General features: G+C 54.8%; 4 protein-coding genes and 1 non-coding gene across 5 annotated transcripts; 3 read left to right on the top strand and 2 right to left on the bottom strand.

The window, feature by feature from the left end:
- Positions 1-1,323: 1,323 nt before the first annotated feature.
- CLUP02_07877 (cytokinesis protein sepA) lies at positions 1,324-6,520 on the top strand (the record flags this gene model as incomplete). Its single annotated transcript, XM_049286869.1, has 2 exons — positions 1,324-4,879; positions 4,941-6,520. 2 exons carry the CDS (start codon positions 1,324-1,326, stop codon positions 6,518-6,520), a joined length of 5,136 nt encoding a protein of 1,711 aa, XP_049144012.1.
- Positions 6,521-6,756: 236 nt separating this feature from the next.
- CLUP02_07876 (uncharacterized protein) lies at positions 6,757-7,071 on the top strand (the record flags this gene model as incomplete). The annotated part of the gene is made up of 1 exon (XM_049286868.1): positions 6,757-7,071. One exon carries the CDS (start codon positions 6,757-6,759, stop codon positions 7,069-7,071), a length of 315 nt encoding a protein of 104 aa, XP_049144011.1.
- A 1,177-nt stretch (positions 7,072-8,248) lies between these two features.
- On the bottom strand, positions 8,249-8,347 carry CLUP02_tRNA115. The gene has a single exon. It is a non-coding gene; the product is annotated as a tRNA-Leu (tRNA).
- Positions 8,348-9,222: 875 nt separating this feature from the next.
- On the top strand, positions 9,223-11,418 carry CLUP02_07875 (uncharacterized protein; the record flags this gene model as incomplete). Its single annotated transcript, XM_049286867.1, has 4 exons — positions 9,223-9,601; positions 9,670-9,769; positions 9,833-10,400; positions 10,465-11,418. The coding sequence occupies 4 exons, from the start codon at positions 9,223-9,225 to the stop codon at positions 11,416-11,418; spliced, it is 2,001 nt and encodes a 666-aa protein (XP_049144010.1).
- A 98-nt stretch (positions 11,419-11,516) lies between these two features.
- CLUP02_07874 (uncharacterized protein) lies at positions 11,517-11,853 on the bottom strand (the record flags this gene model as incomplete). Its single annotated transcript, XM_049286866.1, has 2 exons — positions 11,517-11,578; positions 11,649-11,853. The coding sequence occupies 2 exons, from the start codon at positions 11,851-11,853 to the stop codon at positions 11,517-11,519; spliced, it is 267 nt and encodes an 88-aa protein (XP_049144009.1).
- Between the last annotated feature and the right edge of the window lie 42 nt (positions 11,854-11,895).

Raw genomic sequence — 11,895 nt, 5'->3', positions numbered from 1 at the left:
TAATCTTCTCGTATCCATCTCGTCCGGGCTACATCTCTAGCCGCGCCCGCACTCATTCCAGTCCACCTGTCACTACTGCAACGCACTGGACTGGCCCGTACCTTAGCAGCCAAGACCTCGAGACTTGCAGTTCGCGCCGCTTCTCCTCCCATCCTCTTCTCCCTCCCACCCCAGAACGCTCAGGCAGTTTCCGCAGAAGAAATCGCAATTCTGCTGCCCTTGAAGTGTCAAGTCAATCGCGGCCCCTTGTCGAGCCCCGTTTCATCAGGGAACTCCGCACTTTGCAACGTCGTCTTCACAGTGACGAGACAACCCGCCGCCCAAAAGCAAACCTGCACGGCTACCACCTCATCCCATACTGGAACTGCTGCCACTGTTACTGCTGGCTGCCGCTGGCCACTAAATTCGGTAGTCTATTTGCTCAACTGCCGCCTAGCCAACGCCCTGGATTGTCTGTTTAGCTACCTACCTACCTTACTTGAGCCTAGGCTGGTTTGTGGAGGAACCAGTTCTCGACGGAACGCGCGAGCGAGCACTATCTCAGCTCCTCGTTTCCCCTTCCCTCCTCTCCCCCTCACGTGGGAAACCTGGTCCACGGTCACAACATACACACAGCCAAAGGCTATCGTCAGCTCGTCAGACCCATTTGCAGTTCGTCAGCCTGCGAACCGGCCGTGGCAGACTTCGGATACTTGTCCCGGCTTTGCTTGATACCCGGCAACCCAACCACACACTCTTTGTGACGCACCACTTGCTTTTCGCGATTCTATTTTGTTCATATTCCTAAACCCCTGCTCCCTCCCACGGCGCTCGCTGCAACCTGCGCAACTTTTTCGGCCGCCTACCTATTGCCTTACGTCCCTTTACACAGAAACGATTCTGCTCGAGAAGGAGAATAAGTACCGGCGGATTATTCTGCCTCTTTGCCTCTTTGTACTATACCACCATTGTCGCATTTCGAGGGTGACCAGAGAGAGGTATGTCGAGTGCCCCAGGGGACCCCCTCCTTTCAGTCCCTGGTCTCAAGTCCCAAACCTCTGTCTGCTTCGATCCAAACTTGGGCAGAAGACATGCTAAAACATAACCGATTCATGCAGACAGAGATTCCAACGCACCACATTGCAACTTGCTCTCCCAACTTGCCTCCGAAAGGCTCCACGTCCGTAGGCTAGAGAACTTCAATCATGCGACCGGCCTTGGCCATCCCTCTCGCCCGAACTACTACCCAGATCCGTCAGTTCTGAATCTGAAGAGACACCCAATCGATCGAGGTTTACGTGAGAGGGCCAGGTGTTTCACCTGCCTCCCCGTTCTGCGACCGTCATGTCTTCCACCGACAAGTCGAGACAATCTTCAGGAGGAAAGTCTTTCTTCTCGCGAAGCAGGAAAGACAAACGCAACACCAGCGACGAAGGTCGCCATCTGGCCGATTACTCCGATACGGCCAGCGTACACTCGCGCGCATCTCGCCACCATCGCGACTCGTCCGTCGTTTCGATCGACCAATACCCCGAATCCGGCATGACTGCTGGCCCCATGACGAGTATCCCCTACGACAGCATACCCGATTCTCGATCACCAGTGCCCATCGAATACTTACCCAAAGGCGACCAAGCAGCGGTGCTTCGCCCGAGTCCTTCGCCGCATCATCTCAATAAAGTTACAAGCGACTTTCATCAGTATCCCACCTTCGACCCGTCCACAATGGCGGGGGGAGCGGGCTCACATGCGTCGGCGCAGCGTGCGACGCAGTCAAATATCACAATGGCCAGTACAGGCCGCCAGACGCAATACCAACAGTGGGGACCAGGGCCTGCTCGCGGAAGCACGGCGAGCACAATCAATGGGTCCCACAACCCCAGATACGATTCGTACATGACATCGGCGGGTCGTAGTTCCGCTGACCAAGCCAGCATATTCTCATCAGGTAATGGAGGCACCTATGACTTGGCAGCAAATCGCTCATCAAGACCAGCGCTGCCCAGTGCTTCTTCGCAGAGTTCCTATTCCTCGCACATGTCCTATAGGGACTCGACGCACCCTTCCTCGCACCGACTGACAAAGTTCCCCGGCATGGGGCCCACTGGACACGATGGGTTTCATTTCCCCCGGCCGGATAACGACGAAATTATCGGCCAGATGTTTCTGGCCTTGATGCAAAAACGAGGATGGCACAACCTACCCGAGCAGGCTCGCCGACAGATGGTCGCGTACGCGCCGGACAAGAAATGGACGCTTTTATACCAGGACCGATTGACCGAGTGGCAAGGAGAGCAGAAAAGGAGGCAAACAGCGAAACCGAATCAGTATGCGGCCCCAGAGATTCTGGTCAACTCGGACGAGGAGGGTTCACCAGAATGGTATGTCCGGCGCGTGATGGATAACAGCTTGGACACAAAGGGCTTGGGGAGTTTGGAGGTCAATCTCAGAACGCAACAGATTGGTTGGGTTAAGCGCTTCATCGAGTGTCAGGGGCAAGTCGCGTTGACCAACGTTCTCATGAAGATCAACCGCAAGACCGCAACGGGACCAGTACAAGATGGGAGATCAGACCGAAACTTCGACCGCGAATACGACATCATCAAGTGTCTCAAGGCCTTGATGAACACCAAGTTCGGCGCCGACGATGCTCTAGTCCATCAACAAGTCATTATCGCGTTAGCGACCTCCCTGACCTCCCAGCGCTTGACAACTCGCAAGTTGGTCAGCGAAGTACTCACTTTCTTGTGTCACTGGGGCGATGGGGAAGGTCACCTCAAGGTTATCCAAGCTCTCGATTCCGTCAAGGCACAGCAAGGAGAAAATGGCCGCTTCGACGCTTGGATGCGGCTTGTTGAAGTTACAGTGGACGGGCGTGGAAAGATGGGCAGTATGGTCGGAGCCAGTGATGAGGTCCGGAGCGGTGGCATCGGCATGGAGAACCTGCTCATGGAATACGCCGTCGCGACGCTGATTCTTATCAACATGATTGTCGATGCGCCGGAGAAGGACCTGCAACTGCGAATGCACATTCGCGCCCAGTTTACAGCATGCGGCATCAGGCGCATCCTGACCAAGATGGAGTCGTTCCAATACGACCTCATCGACAAGCAGATTGAGCGTTTCCGAACCAACGAGGCCATCGACTACGAGGATCTGCTGGAAAAGGAAAACAACAGCATTAAGGACAGCGTCGAAGGAGAAGTTAAAGACCTCAACGACCCTGTCCAGATTGTGGATGCCATCCAGCAGCGCCTGCGTGGGAGCAAGACGCAGGACTACTTTATCTCAGCGCTGCAGCATCTGCTGCTCATTCGTGACAATGATGGCGAAGAGCGACTGCGGATGTTCCAGCTGGTGGACTCAATGTTGAGCTACGTGGCCATGGATAGGCGTTTGCCCAACATGGACCTCAAGCAAAGTCTGAACTTCACTGTCCAGAGTCTGTTAGATAAGCTTCACACGGATTCAGAGGCCCGGCAAGCCCAAGATGAGGCACTCGAGGCACGCCAGGTTGCTGACGCTGCCATGGCGGAGAGAGATGAGATGAGGGAGAGGTTAGAGCTGGGCGCCGATGGACTAGTGGCAAAGCTCCAAAAGCAACTAGATGAGCAGGCGAGATTCATTGAAGCTCAAAGGCGGCAAGCCGAAGGCCTGAAAGCTGAGCTCGAGAACATTCAAACGCTGCGTCAGAAGGAAGCCCAACGGTACGAGCTCGAGACCCGAGAGCTTTACCTCATGCTTAGAGACGCACAAGACGTTGCTGCCTCTAATGCCGTTAAGGGCACCAACAAGCTTGGGGAAGAAGATCCGGCTCGGATGCAGGGCATTTTGGACCGTGACCGACTCATGGAGCGTCTTCAGATGCAGATCGAACGCCAAAAGACCCAATTCAAGCTGGAGGGTAGAGTGTGGGGAGATGCCGTCGGGCCATCTGATCGACTACGCGCTCTCCGCGAGGAGATGGACGACAGCACGATGGGGTCAGGACTTGGTACGCCGCCAAGAGACTTCACAAACAGTATGCTCGGAAGCGTCAACCGCAACACAAAGATCACCCGCAAGCCAGTCAACGGCCGTGGCGAACCTATGGAAGGTGATTTCCCCGATGGCGAAGATGTCGAGATGGACGAGGACGGAGTTGTCTATGAGAAGCCCCGGGTCGTTGAGATCCGCCGCCCCGTTATGGACCCCAACCAAAAAGCCGGTCTCTTTGGCGAGATGGCCGGCAAGGTCAAGAAATACGAGGGAAGCGATTCAGAAGACGCCGAGGGCGCAACCACTGGCCCTTCTCATCCCAGCCTCGAGTCCGGCTCTCCAATTACACCTGCCGATGGCGAACCTCCCAAGATCCAAATTACCGGGGCTGCCGCTCCCCCTCCTCCACCTCCCCCGCCGCCTATGCCCGGTCAAACCGGTGTTCCACCACCACCTCCTCCCCCGCCACCCCCGCCTCCGCCTATGCCGGGAATGCTGTCCCCGACTGGTGCTCCACCTCCGCCGCCTCCGCCACCGCCTCCGCCACCCCCAGGCGGTCTTCCGGGAATGCCACCACCTCCCCCTCCCCCATTGCCTGGCGCCATATCAGGCCACTTCCTATCACAGGCAACACCCTTCGCCGGCGGGAACACTATCGGCTTGCCTATTGTTCGTCCAAAGAAGAAACTCAAGGCTCTTCATTGGGACAAGGTCGACTCTCACATGACTACGCATTGGGCTGCCCATGCCCCGTCTGCTGAGGAGCGCGAAGAGAAGTATCTCGAACTCAGCCGCAAGGGCATTTTGGACGAGGTTGAGAAGCTCTTCATGGCCAAGGAAATCAAGAGACTCGGAGTTGGTGGTGGCGCAAAGAAGGATGACAAGAAGCAAATCATCTCCGGCGACCTCCGCAAAGCTTTCGGTATGTTCCCTCCCTCTTCCCGCATTACTTTAAGCGACAGCAACTGACTGACGCTATTTAGAAATTGCCTTCGCCAAACTTTCTCAGGTTTCCGTTGAGAAAATCGTGCAGTCCATCATCCATTGTGACAAGGAGATCCTCGATAACTCGGTCGTCATGGACTTCTTGCGCAAGGATGATCTGTGTAATATCCCGGATAACACAGCGAAGCAGATGGCTCCGTACAGCAAGGATTGGACTGGCGCAAACCCCGACAAGGCCGAACGCGAACAGGACCCTGCCGAACTCACCAGACAGGATCAGATTTACCTGTTCACAGCCTTTGAACTGCATCATTACTGGAAGGCCCGTATGCGAGCTCTGGCCCTTACTAGGAGCTTTGAGCCCGACTTTGACGAGATCACGGAGAAGATGCGACAAGTCGTCGCCGTGTCCGAGTCTTTGCGAGACTCCGTGTCCCTCATGAACGTTCTCGGTCTCATTCTCGATATCGGAAACTACATGAACGACGCCAACAAGCAGGCCCGCGGTTTCAAGCTGAGCTCTCTTGCCCGTCTGGGCATGGTCAAGGATGACAAGAACGAATCTACGCTCGCCGATCTCGTCGAGCGAATCGTTCGTAATCAGTACCCCGAATGGGAAGACTTTTCGGAAGACATCAACGGTGTCGTGATGGCTCAAAAGATCAACATTGAGCAAGTTCAGCAAGACGCCAAACAATACATTGACACAGTGAAGAACGTTCAAATGTCTCTCGACGCCGGTAATCTCAGCGATTCCAAGAAGTTCCATCCCCAAGATCGCGTTAGTCAAATTGTCCAAAGAATCATGAAGGACGCGAGAAGAAAGGCCGAGGAGATGCAGCTGTACCTGGAGGAGATGATGAAGACATACAACGATATCATGGTCTTTTATGGCGAAGACCCCACCGACGAGAACGCCCGCAGAGACTTCTTTGCCAAGCTTGCCATGTTCATTATGGGCTGGAAGAAGTCCCGGGAGAAGAACGTTCAGCTCGAGGAGACGCGCAGGCGCAACGAGGCGTCTATGAAGCGGAAGCACGCCCAACTCCAGGTATCAAATGCCAAGGTGGACGGAGCACCGCCCTCGCCATCAAGCGCAGGTGCCATGGACTCCCTGCTGGAGAAGCTGCGCGCTGCTGCGCCTCAGACACGAGACCAGAGAGATCGTCGTCGCAGGGCCAGACTCAAGGATCGTCATCAGGTGCGAGTCGCATCTGGACAGAAAATCCCTGATCCAGACGAAATCCCCGAGGTCGAAGCCTCCATACAACAAGCGCCCAAGGAGGCGACTATTGACGAAGAAGGCAACCCCATCAGCCCGGGACTGTCGTCACCCAGAGAAGCTGGAGAGGACGACGTGGCCGATCGTGCGGCGTTGTTGCTACAAGGTATACGTGGAGGAGACGGGGCCGATGAGGCCGACCCGGAGAAGCGAGAGAGCTTACGGCGCTCGAGGAGGCAGACGGCCGAGGAAGAGAGGAGGATGAGAAGACGCAGGCGGGAAAAAGCAACATCCACAAACACTGCCGTCAGCGAAGGAGACACGACTGTGACGGAAGCGAAGGAGGAGGAGATACCCCCGACACCTTCGACCGAGAACACACCTGTAGAGCCATGAGCCCGAACCTCATGTGGGAAGAAAAAAGTCACCAGTCGGAGTCATATATACACAGAAAACTACGTAATGTTTACTACTTCGAAGAACACTAGCATTGAGGGGGGAAATACCCATCCCCACCTTACACAAGCTCAATCACACAGTACCTGCCATTTTGTCAGTTGGAGGGGAGGAAGGGAACTGAGGATTCGGAGTGGTTCCACCCTTTTTTTTCGATTGTGAATTATTCCCCCACGATGTATAGGAGGGCACGAAAGGAGTCGAGGCGCTTGCAAATCGTTGGGGCGTCTTTGTACTGCATCGCTGCATCGCTGCGTTATTGCCGTTTTACGTGGTCACTTTGGCTCTTCCTTTTTCCAGGGTTCAAGACATTCAAGCATGAGGGAATGGAGAAGAATGCTGGGCTCCCGGCTGGTCTCTGGGTTTGGCATTCTGAAATTTTCTTTGGGGCTGTTGGTATTTCTGTTGCATGGGCGGGTTGTGGCGGCGGTGCATGCCATATGGCTCGGGTGAAGCTGTTGGAGGATGGGTTTGTAGAGGATTGGCTGTAGGGAAGAAGAAAGATGAACCGAAGATGAATATTATGTTCCGACGATGCGGATCTGAAGTAGTTGATCTGATGCCTGGGTTCCGCGTGATATATATGTGAACGCTCTTCTGTGATATTACGTTTATCCTGAGTACGGTGATAGGTTAAAAACGCGAGAAATCTCGGCCCATACAAATGCACAACATCGAACACGTCTTGGTGGGTATTTGAAGTTGAAGATGTGACGGGCACCATGTCCTCTCGGGACCTACTCCTTCTAATTATGCTCCAGCTAGAAGCTATTAGTTACCTCAGGTAACGTGTGAGTGCCTACTCTAGGTAAGTGACTTAGATAGTCGAGTGTCCTCGTGAGACTATGTGGTCCGCGCCTTCCCACTATTGCCTCTTGTCTTTCTGTCGTTACCGTTAGAAAGGTGTATATATACGATTGCTCTCTTCTGTCTTGACATGATTTCTCCAGGCTTGAACTGAATCAATATCAGCGGCCCACATCTCTTATTCGGCAGTGGCTTCTTTGCCGAAATACTGAATATGCTTTTGGGCCCGCCTGGTATATTTACACCTATACGCGATGATACAGCCTAGCTACACCACTATCTACCTCTGGCTTTCGTCTGCGGATCATTCAGATGAGAATACAATGGGGTTGCTAGAGAAGGATATAGGATAGTGGCTTGTTGACCGGCTTCTCTTCGCTAGAGACATAGCCCTTTAGTATCAGCTTTACTTCTTCTTCACTAACAGCGTGAGCGAGATGCATCGACGTCCTGGGCACTTTCTCAAGAGGCATCCCTATCTCGTACTTGGTTGCCGTAAACGAGATCTTGAGGGCTTATATACAGGAAGAATCACACAGTAAACCAGCCAAAGTTCAAGCAATGGCAGGGAGAACAAACGCCTTATCAAATTCTACATAGAGAAACGGATATGTAGGTCAAGTATTCCAAAGTCATCAAGGTCAATGAGACTCAACGCGCAAAGCGTAGAACTGCGGAACTTTGGTTAAAGGTGGGAAGGCATCTACGACTTACCTTAGCATATGAACCTTCTCCGAACTCACCGACACCAGCTTCGACTGAGTTAAAATACAGCGAGATGCAGTGCAAGGGGCATAAAATGGTCAGATACCTTCATCTTAGCAAAAGAGTATCTTATCAAATGTCAAAAAATCGAAAAAATGAAAGGGACGAGACTCGAACTCGCGCGGGTTGCCCCACCAGGAAACAGACGTTAAGCTGACCTTAACCTGGCGCCATAACCAACTCGGCCACCCTTCCGGTTGTTGGATATTCCGAGGGTTCAACTTGTACTTACTGGTAGCCAGTTACACAGCTGCAGAACCACATCTGTGATGCCCCGTCCTCAGTCGGGCCTACTGACGGATGCAAACACCGCAGTTACGAGCTACAGCAGGAAATACGGCGAGCCCTTCACCCGGAGAAATTTGGTCTCCATGGACCATACGATTTGGCATATTCTTCACCTAGGTGACAGCACATGCATCACCGGTCTCTGCACCATGTATCTCCAAGACTATCTAACCTGCAGTAGAGCAGCCCCCAATGCATTAAGGCTGAACGGCCGGCATGGTTGCCGGTGCTGCAGGTTGTCTTCCATTTCGCATTTAGCCGCGAACACGGATACAGGTCACCCTTCCCCTCCTCCGCATCGCCGTTAGTAGCACTTATTCATACGAGGGTATCCGTACTTTGTCGTAGCAGCCCCTCCCCCTCACGCTCCACCCCCACCGAACCCCAAACATTGAGCGGGGAGGAACCCCCAAGCAACAACCTGCTTTGACGATCTTGAAGGGGAGAGAAGAAGAACATTGGACAGAGCTCCCCCCGAAGACTGAAGTCGACCCCACCATCTTACCATCCCGCAAAGCTAGACCCGATGGTTCTGCGTCTACACGGCACGGCGAAAGTCGCCCGACTGCTCGTGTATTCATGCTGGCCGGAGTAATTCTAACGCGAGGTTCGTTGCGTGGGATGCCGGGTTATGACCTCGATGCTCCCCCGCGTACATAGCTACTCCTTATTCCGAACGTTTTTCTCTACTCTTACCTGACGTTCTCATCTCGTTCTTCTTACTCTCTCTCTCACACAAGGTGTCCCTCATTCTTAATTGATAATCACACCTCAAGCTCGTCATGGAGGACCCCAAAACCGGCCTCGTGCTGGGCTACAATGGCGCCCACCCCTTCTCCAAAGTAAACCTCACAGACAGGTCCTCCGTCCAAGAGCTCCTCCGTACCCTCCTCGACCCCCTCGAGCCCTTCTTCTCTCCCCAGAAAGCCCGCGTCAGGGTCCCCGGCGCCACCGCCGTCCGCTTCGACCAGGCCGCCTCTGAGGTCGAGGGCATCCTCCGCCCCATCTGGGGCCTCGCGGCCCTCCTGGCCGGCGGGGGAGAGTATCGCGGCACCGAGTGGTGGATCCAGGGCATCAAAGCTGGTACCGACCCCGAGAACCCAGAGTACTGGGGGTTTCCCCGGGATAATGACCAGCGCATGGTTGAGATGTGCCCTTTTGGTATGTTTGATTTACCTTGCACGAGTGAATATGCCAGCCACTTCGCAGAGACTGACTAGATATGATAGGCTTCACTCTCGCCGTAGCACCAACTATCTGGGAAAGTCTATCCGAAAAGGAGCGTGTAAATGTCGAGAACTGGCTAGGCAACTCAATCAACGAGAAGAAGTAAATATGCAGTCATATCCCCGTTCAAAATTACATTACTAACACTTACACCCTCTCTCAAAGCATGCCAAACACAAACTGGCTCTGGTTCCGCGTCTTCGCCAACCTAGGCCTCAAGAAGAACGGCGGTAAATTCTCACAGGCGCGCCTCGACGCAGACATCAAGCACCTCGACACCTTTTACCGCGCCGGCGGCTGGTCCAACGACGGGCCGGAGGGCATCCACCAGATGGACTACTACTCCTCCAGCTTCGCCATCCAGTTCCTCCAGCTCCTCTACGCCAAGATCGCCGGCGACGACGAGCCCGAGCGCGCCGCTGAGTTCCGCAAGAGGGCGCAGCTGGTCGCCCTCGACCTCGCGCACTATTTTGACGAACAAGGGCGCGCCATCCCCTTTGGCCGCAGCGTCGGCTACCGCTTCGCCATGGTCTCGTTCTGGGGCGCCCTCGCGTACGCCGGCGTCGAGCTGCCGAAGCCCCTGACGTGGGGTATGGTCAAGGGCATCGTGATGCGTCACCTGCGCTGGTGGCAGACGCAGCACGACATGTGGAGCCCGAGCGGGACGTTGACGGTTGGGTACTCGTACCCAAACATGTACATGGCCGAGAACTACAACAGTCCCGGAAGTCCTGTGAGTTTTTGCGCCTGTATAAACCACCTTTACAAGTTTATAGCCGGCTGATATCCCCTGCCAGTACTGGGCCTGCCTAGCCTTCATCTGCCTCGCAGTCCCCGAAGACCACCCCTTCTGGACATCAAAGGAAGAACAAGCCTGGGATGTGATCCCCAAGCTCAAGCTCCTCTCCCAGCCAGGCCACATCATGAGCAACATTGGCGGTCACTGCATGCTCCTCTCCTCCGGCCAGGCCTGCAGCTACCCGATGAAGGGCACCCACGCCAAATACGGCGCCTTCGCCTACTCAAGCGCCTACGGCTACTCCGTACCCCCGGGCCTCTTCTCCCTCGAGCAGTACGCCCTCGCCTCACAGCTCGGCCTCTCGGACGACGGCGGCGAGTACTGGAAGACGCGCCGGCTCTCACAGTACGCCGGCATCGAGTCCAGAGACGGCAGCGGGCCGGTCCTCGTCTCCGTGTGGAAGCCCTTCTCTGACGTCGAGATCAAGACCATCCTCGTGCCCCCTGCCGATGCCACACCCAACTGGCACCTGCGCATCCACCACATCAAAGCCGGCCGCGACGTCATGACCGCCGACGGCTCCTTTGCCATTGCCAACGAGAACTCGACAGACGGGCGGTACCTCGACCTCTACGACGTAGCCAAGGGCGAGGGCACATCTCCCAAAATCATTGGCAACTACGACACAAACACGCCCGAGGGGCTCGCAAGAGGCCAAGACGGTTCCTTTGCCGTGTCCAAGGGCGCCGTGGGCATAAAATCCCTGGAAGGCGAACGCATCGAGCGGACGGCGAACCTCGTCAACGCCGACCCCAACTCCAACCTCGTCGAGAGCCGCACCACCATCCCGACGCTCCAGCACACCATCAAGAAGGGCGAGACGGTTTGGTACGTTACGGGCATCTACGCCAAGCCGAGTAGTGAAGGCGTCTCAAGGCAGAGCTACCTCGACGGCTGGGAGCATCCGCCTGCGATCCCAGCATGGCTCCAGGAAGAGATGAGCAAATCATGAAAGGGGGGATTAAATTTTCTCGGGTCAATGTAAACAATCTAATGTGCGTATGAAAATTCAGCAGGGAAAAAGAAAAAAAGAGTTCACCACCGGTGTGGCTACATCTCTTGGTGCACTTGCTGGGAATCGAACTCGAACTCGGAGCCTGTCGTCGAGTAGGCTATGGGCGTAATTTGATTGTTGACCGTAAACCACTCCACCACCCAGCCAGTTTGACCTGACCCGTCGACCTAGACGGGCGCCTTCTGGCTGGCGACAGGAATGGGATTGTTGGGACCTATATGGGCTTTCTCTCCCGTCCGTGTAGTATTCATCCGAAAGGCAGGAGCAGTCACCAGATCCACCTTTACCAATATCGTAGATGTAGACAGAGGTTTGGGACGATGAAATGGGAAAGTTTGTAATCTTACTTGGGCAGGTGCGTTGTGTACTCATGCAGCCAAATCATTCGAACCTAATTCGATCATGCTGTCTGGC

Source organism: Colletotrichum lupini, chromosome 4 (assembly GCF_023278565.1).
Source record: "Colletotrichum lupini chromosome 4, complete sequence".
Taxonomy (NCBI): Eukaryota; Fungi; Ascomycota; class Sordariomycetes; order Glomerellales; family Glomerellaceae; genus Colletotrichum; species Colletotrichum lupini.
Note: the sequence above shows the minus strand (reverse complement) of the source record. Positions and strands in the feature narration are given on the sequence as shown.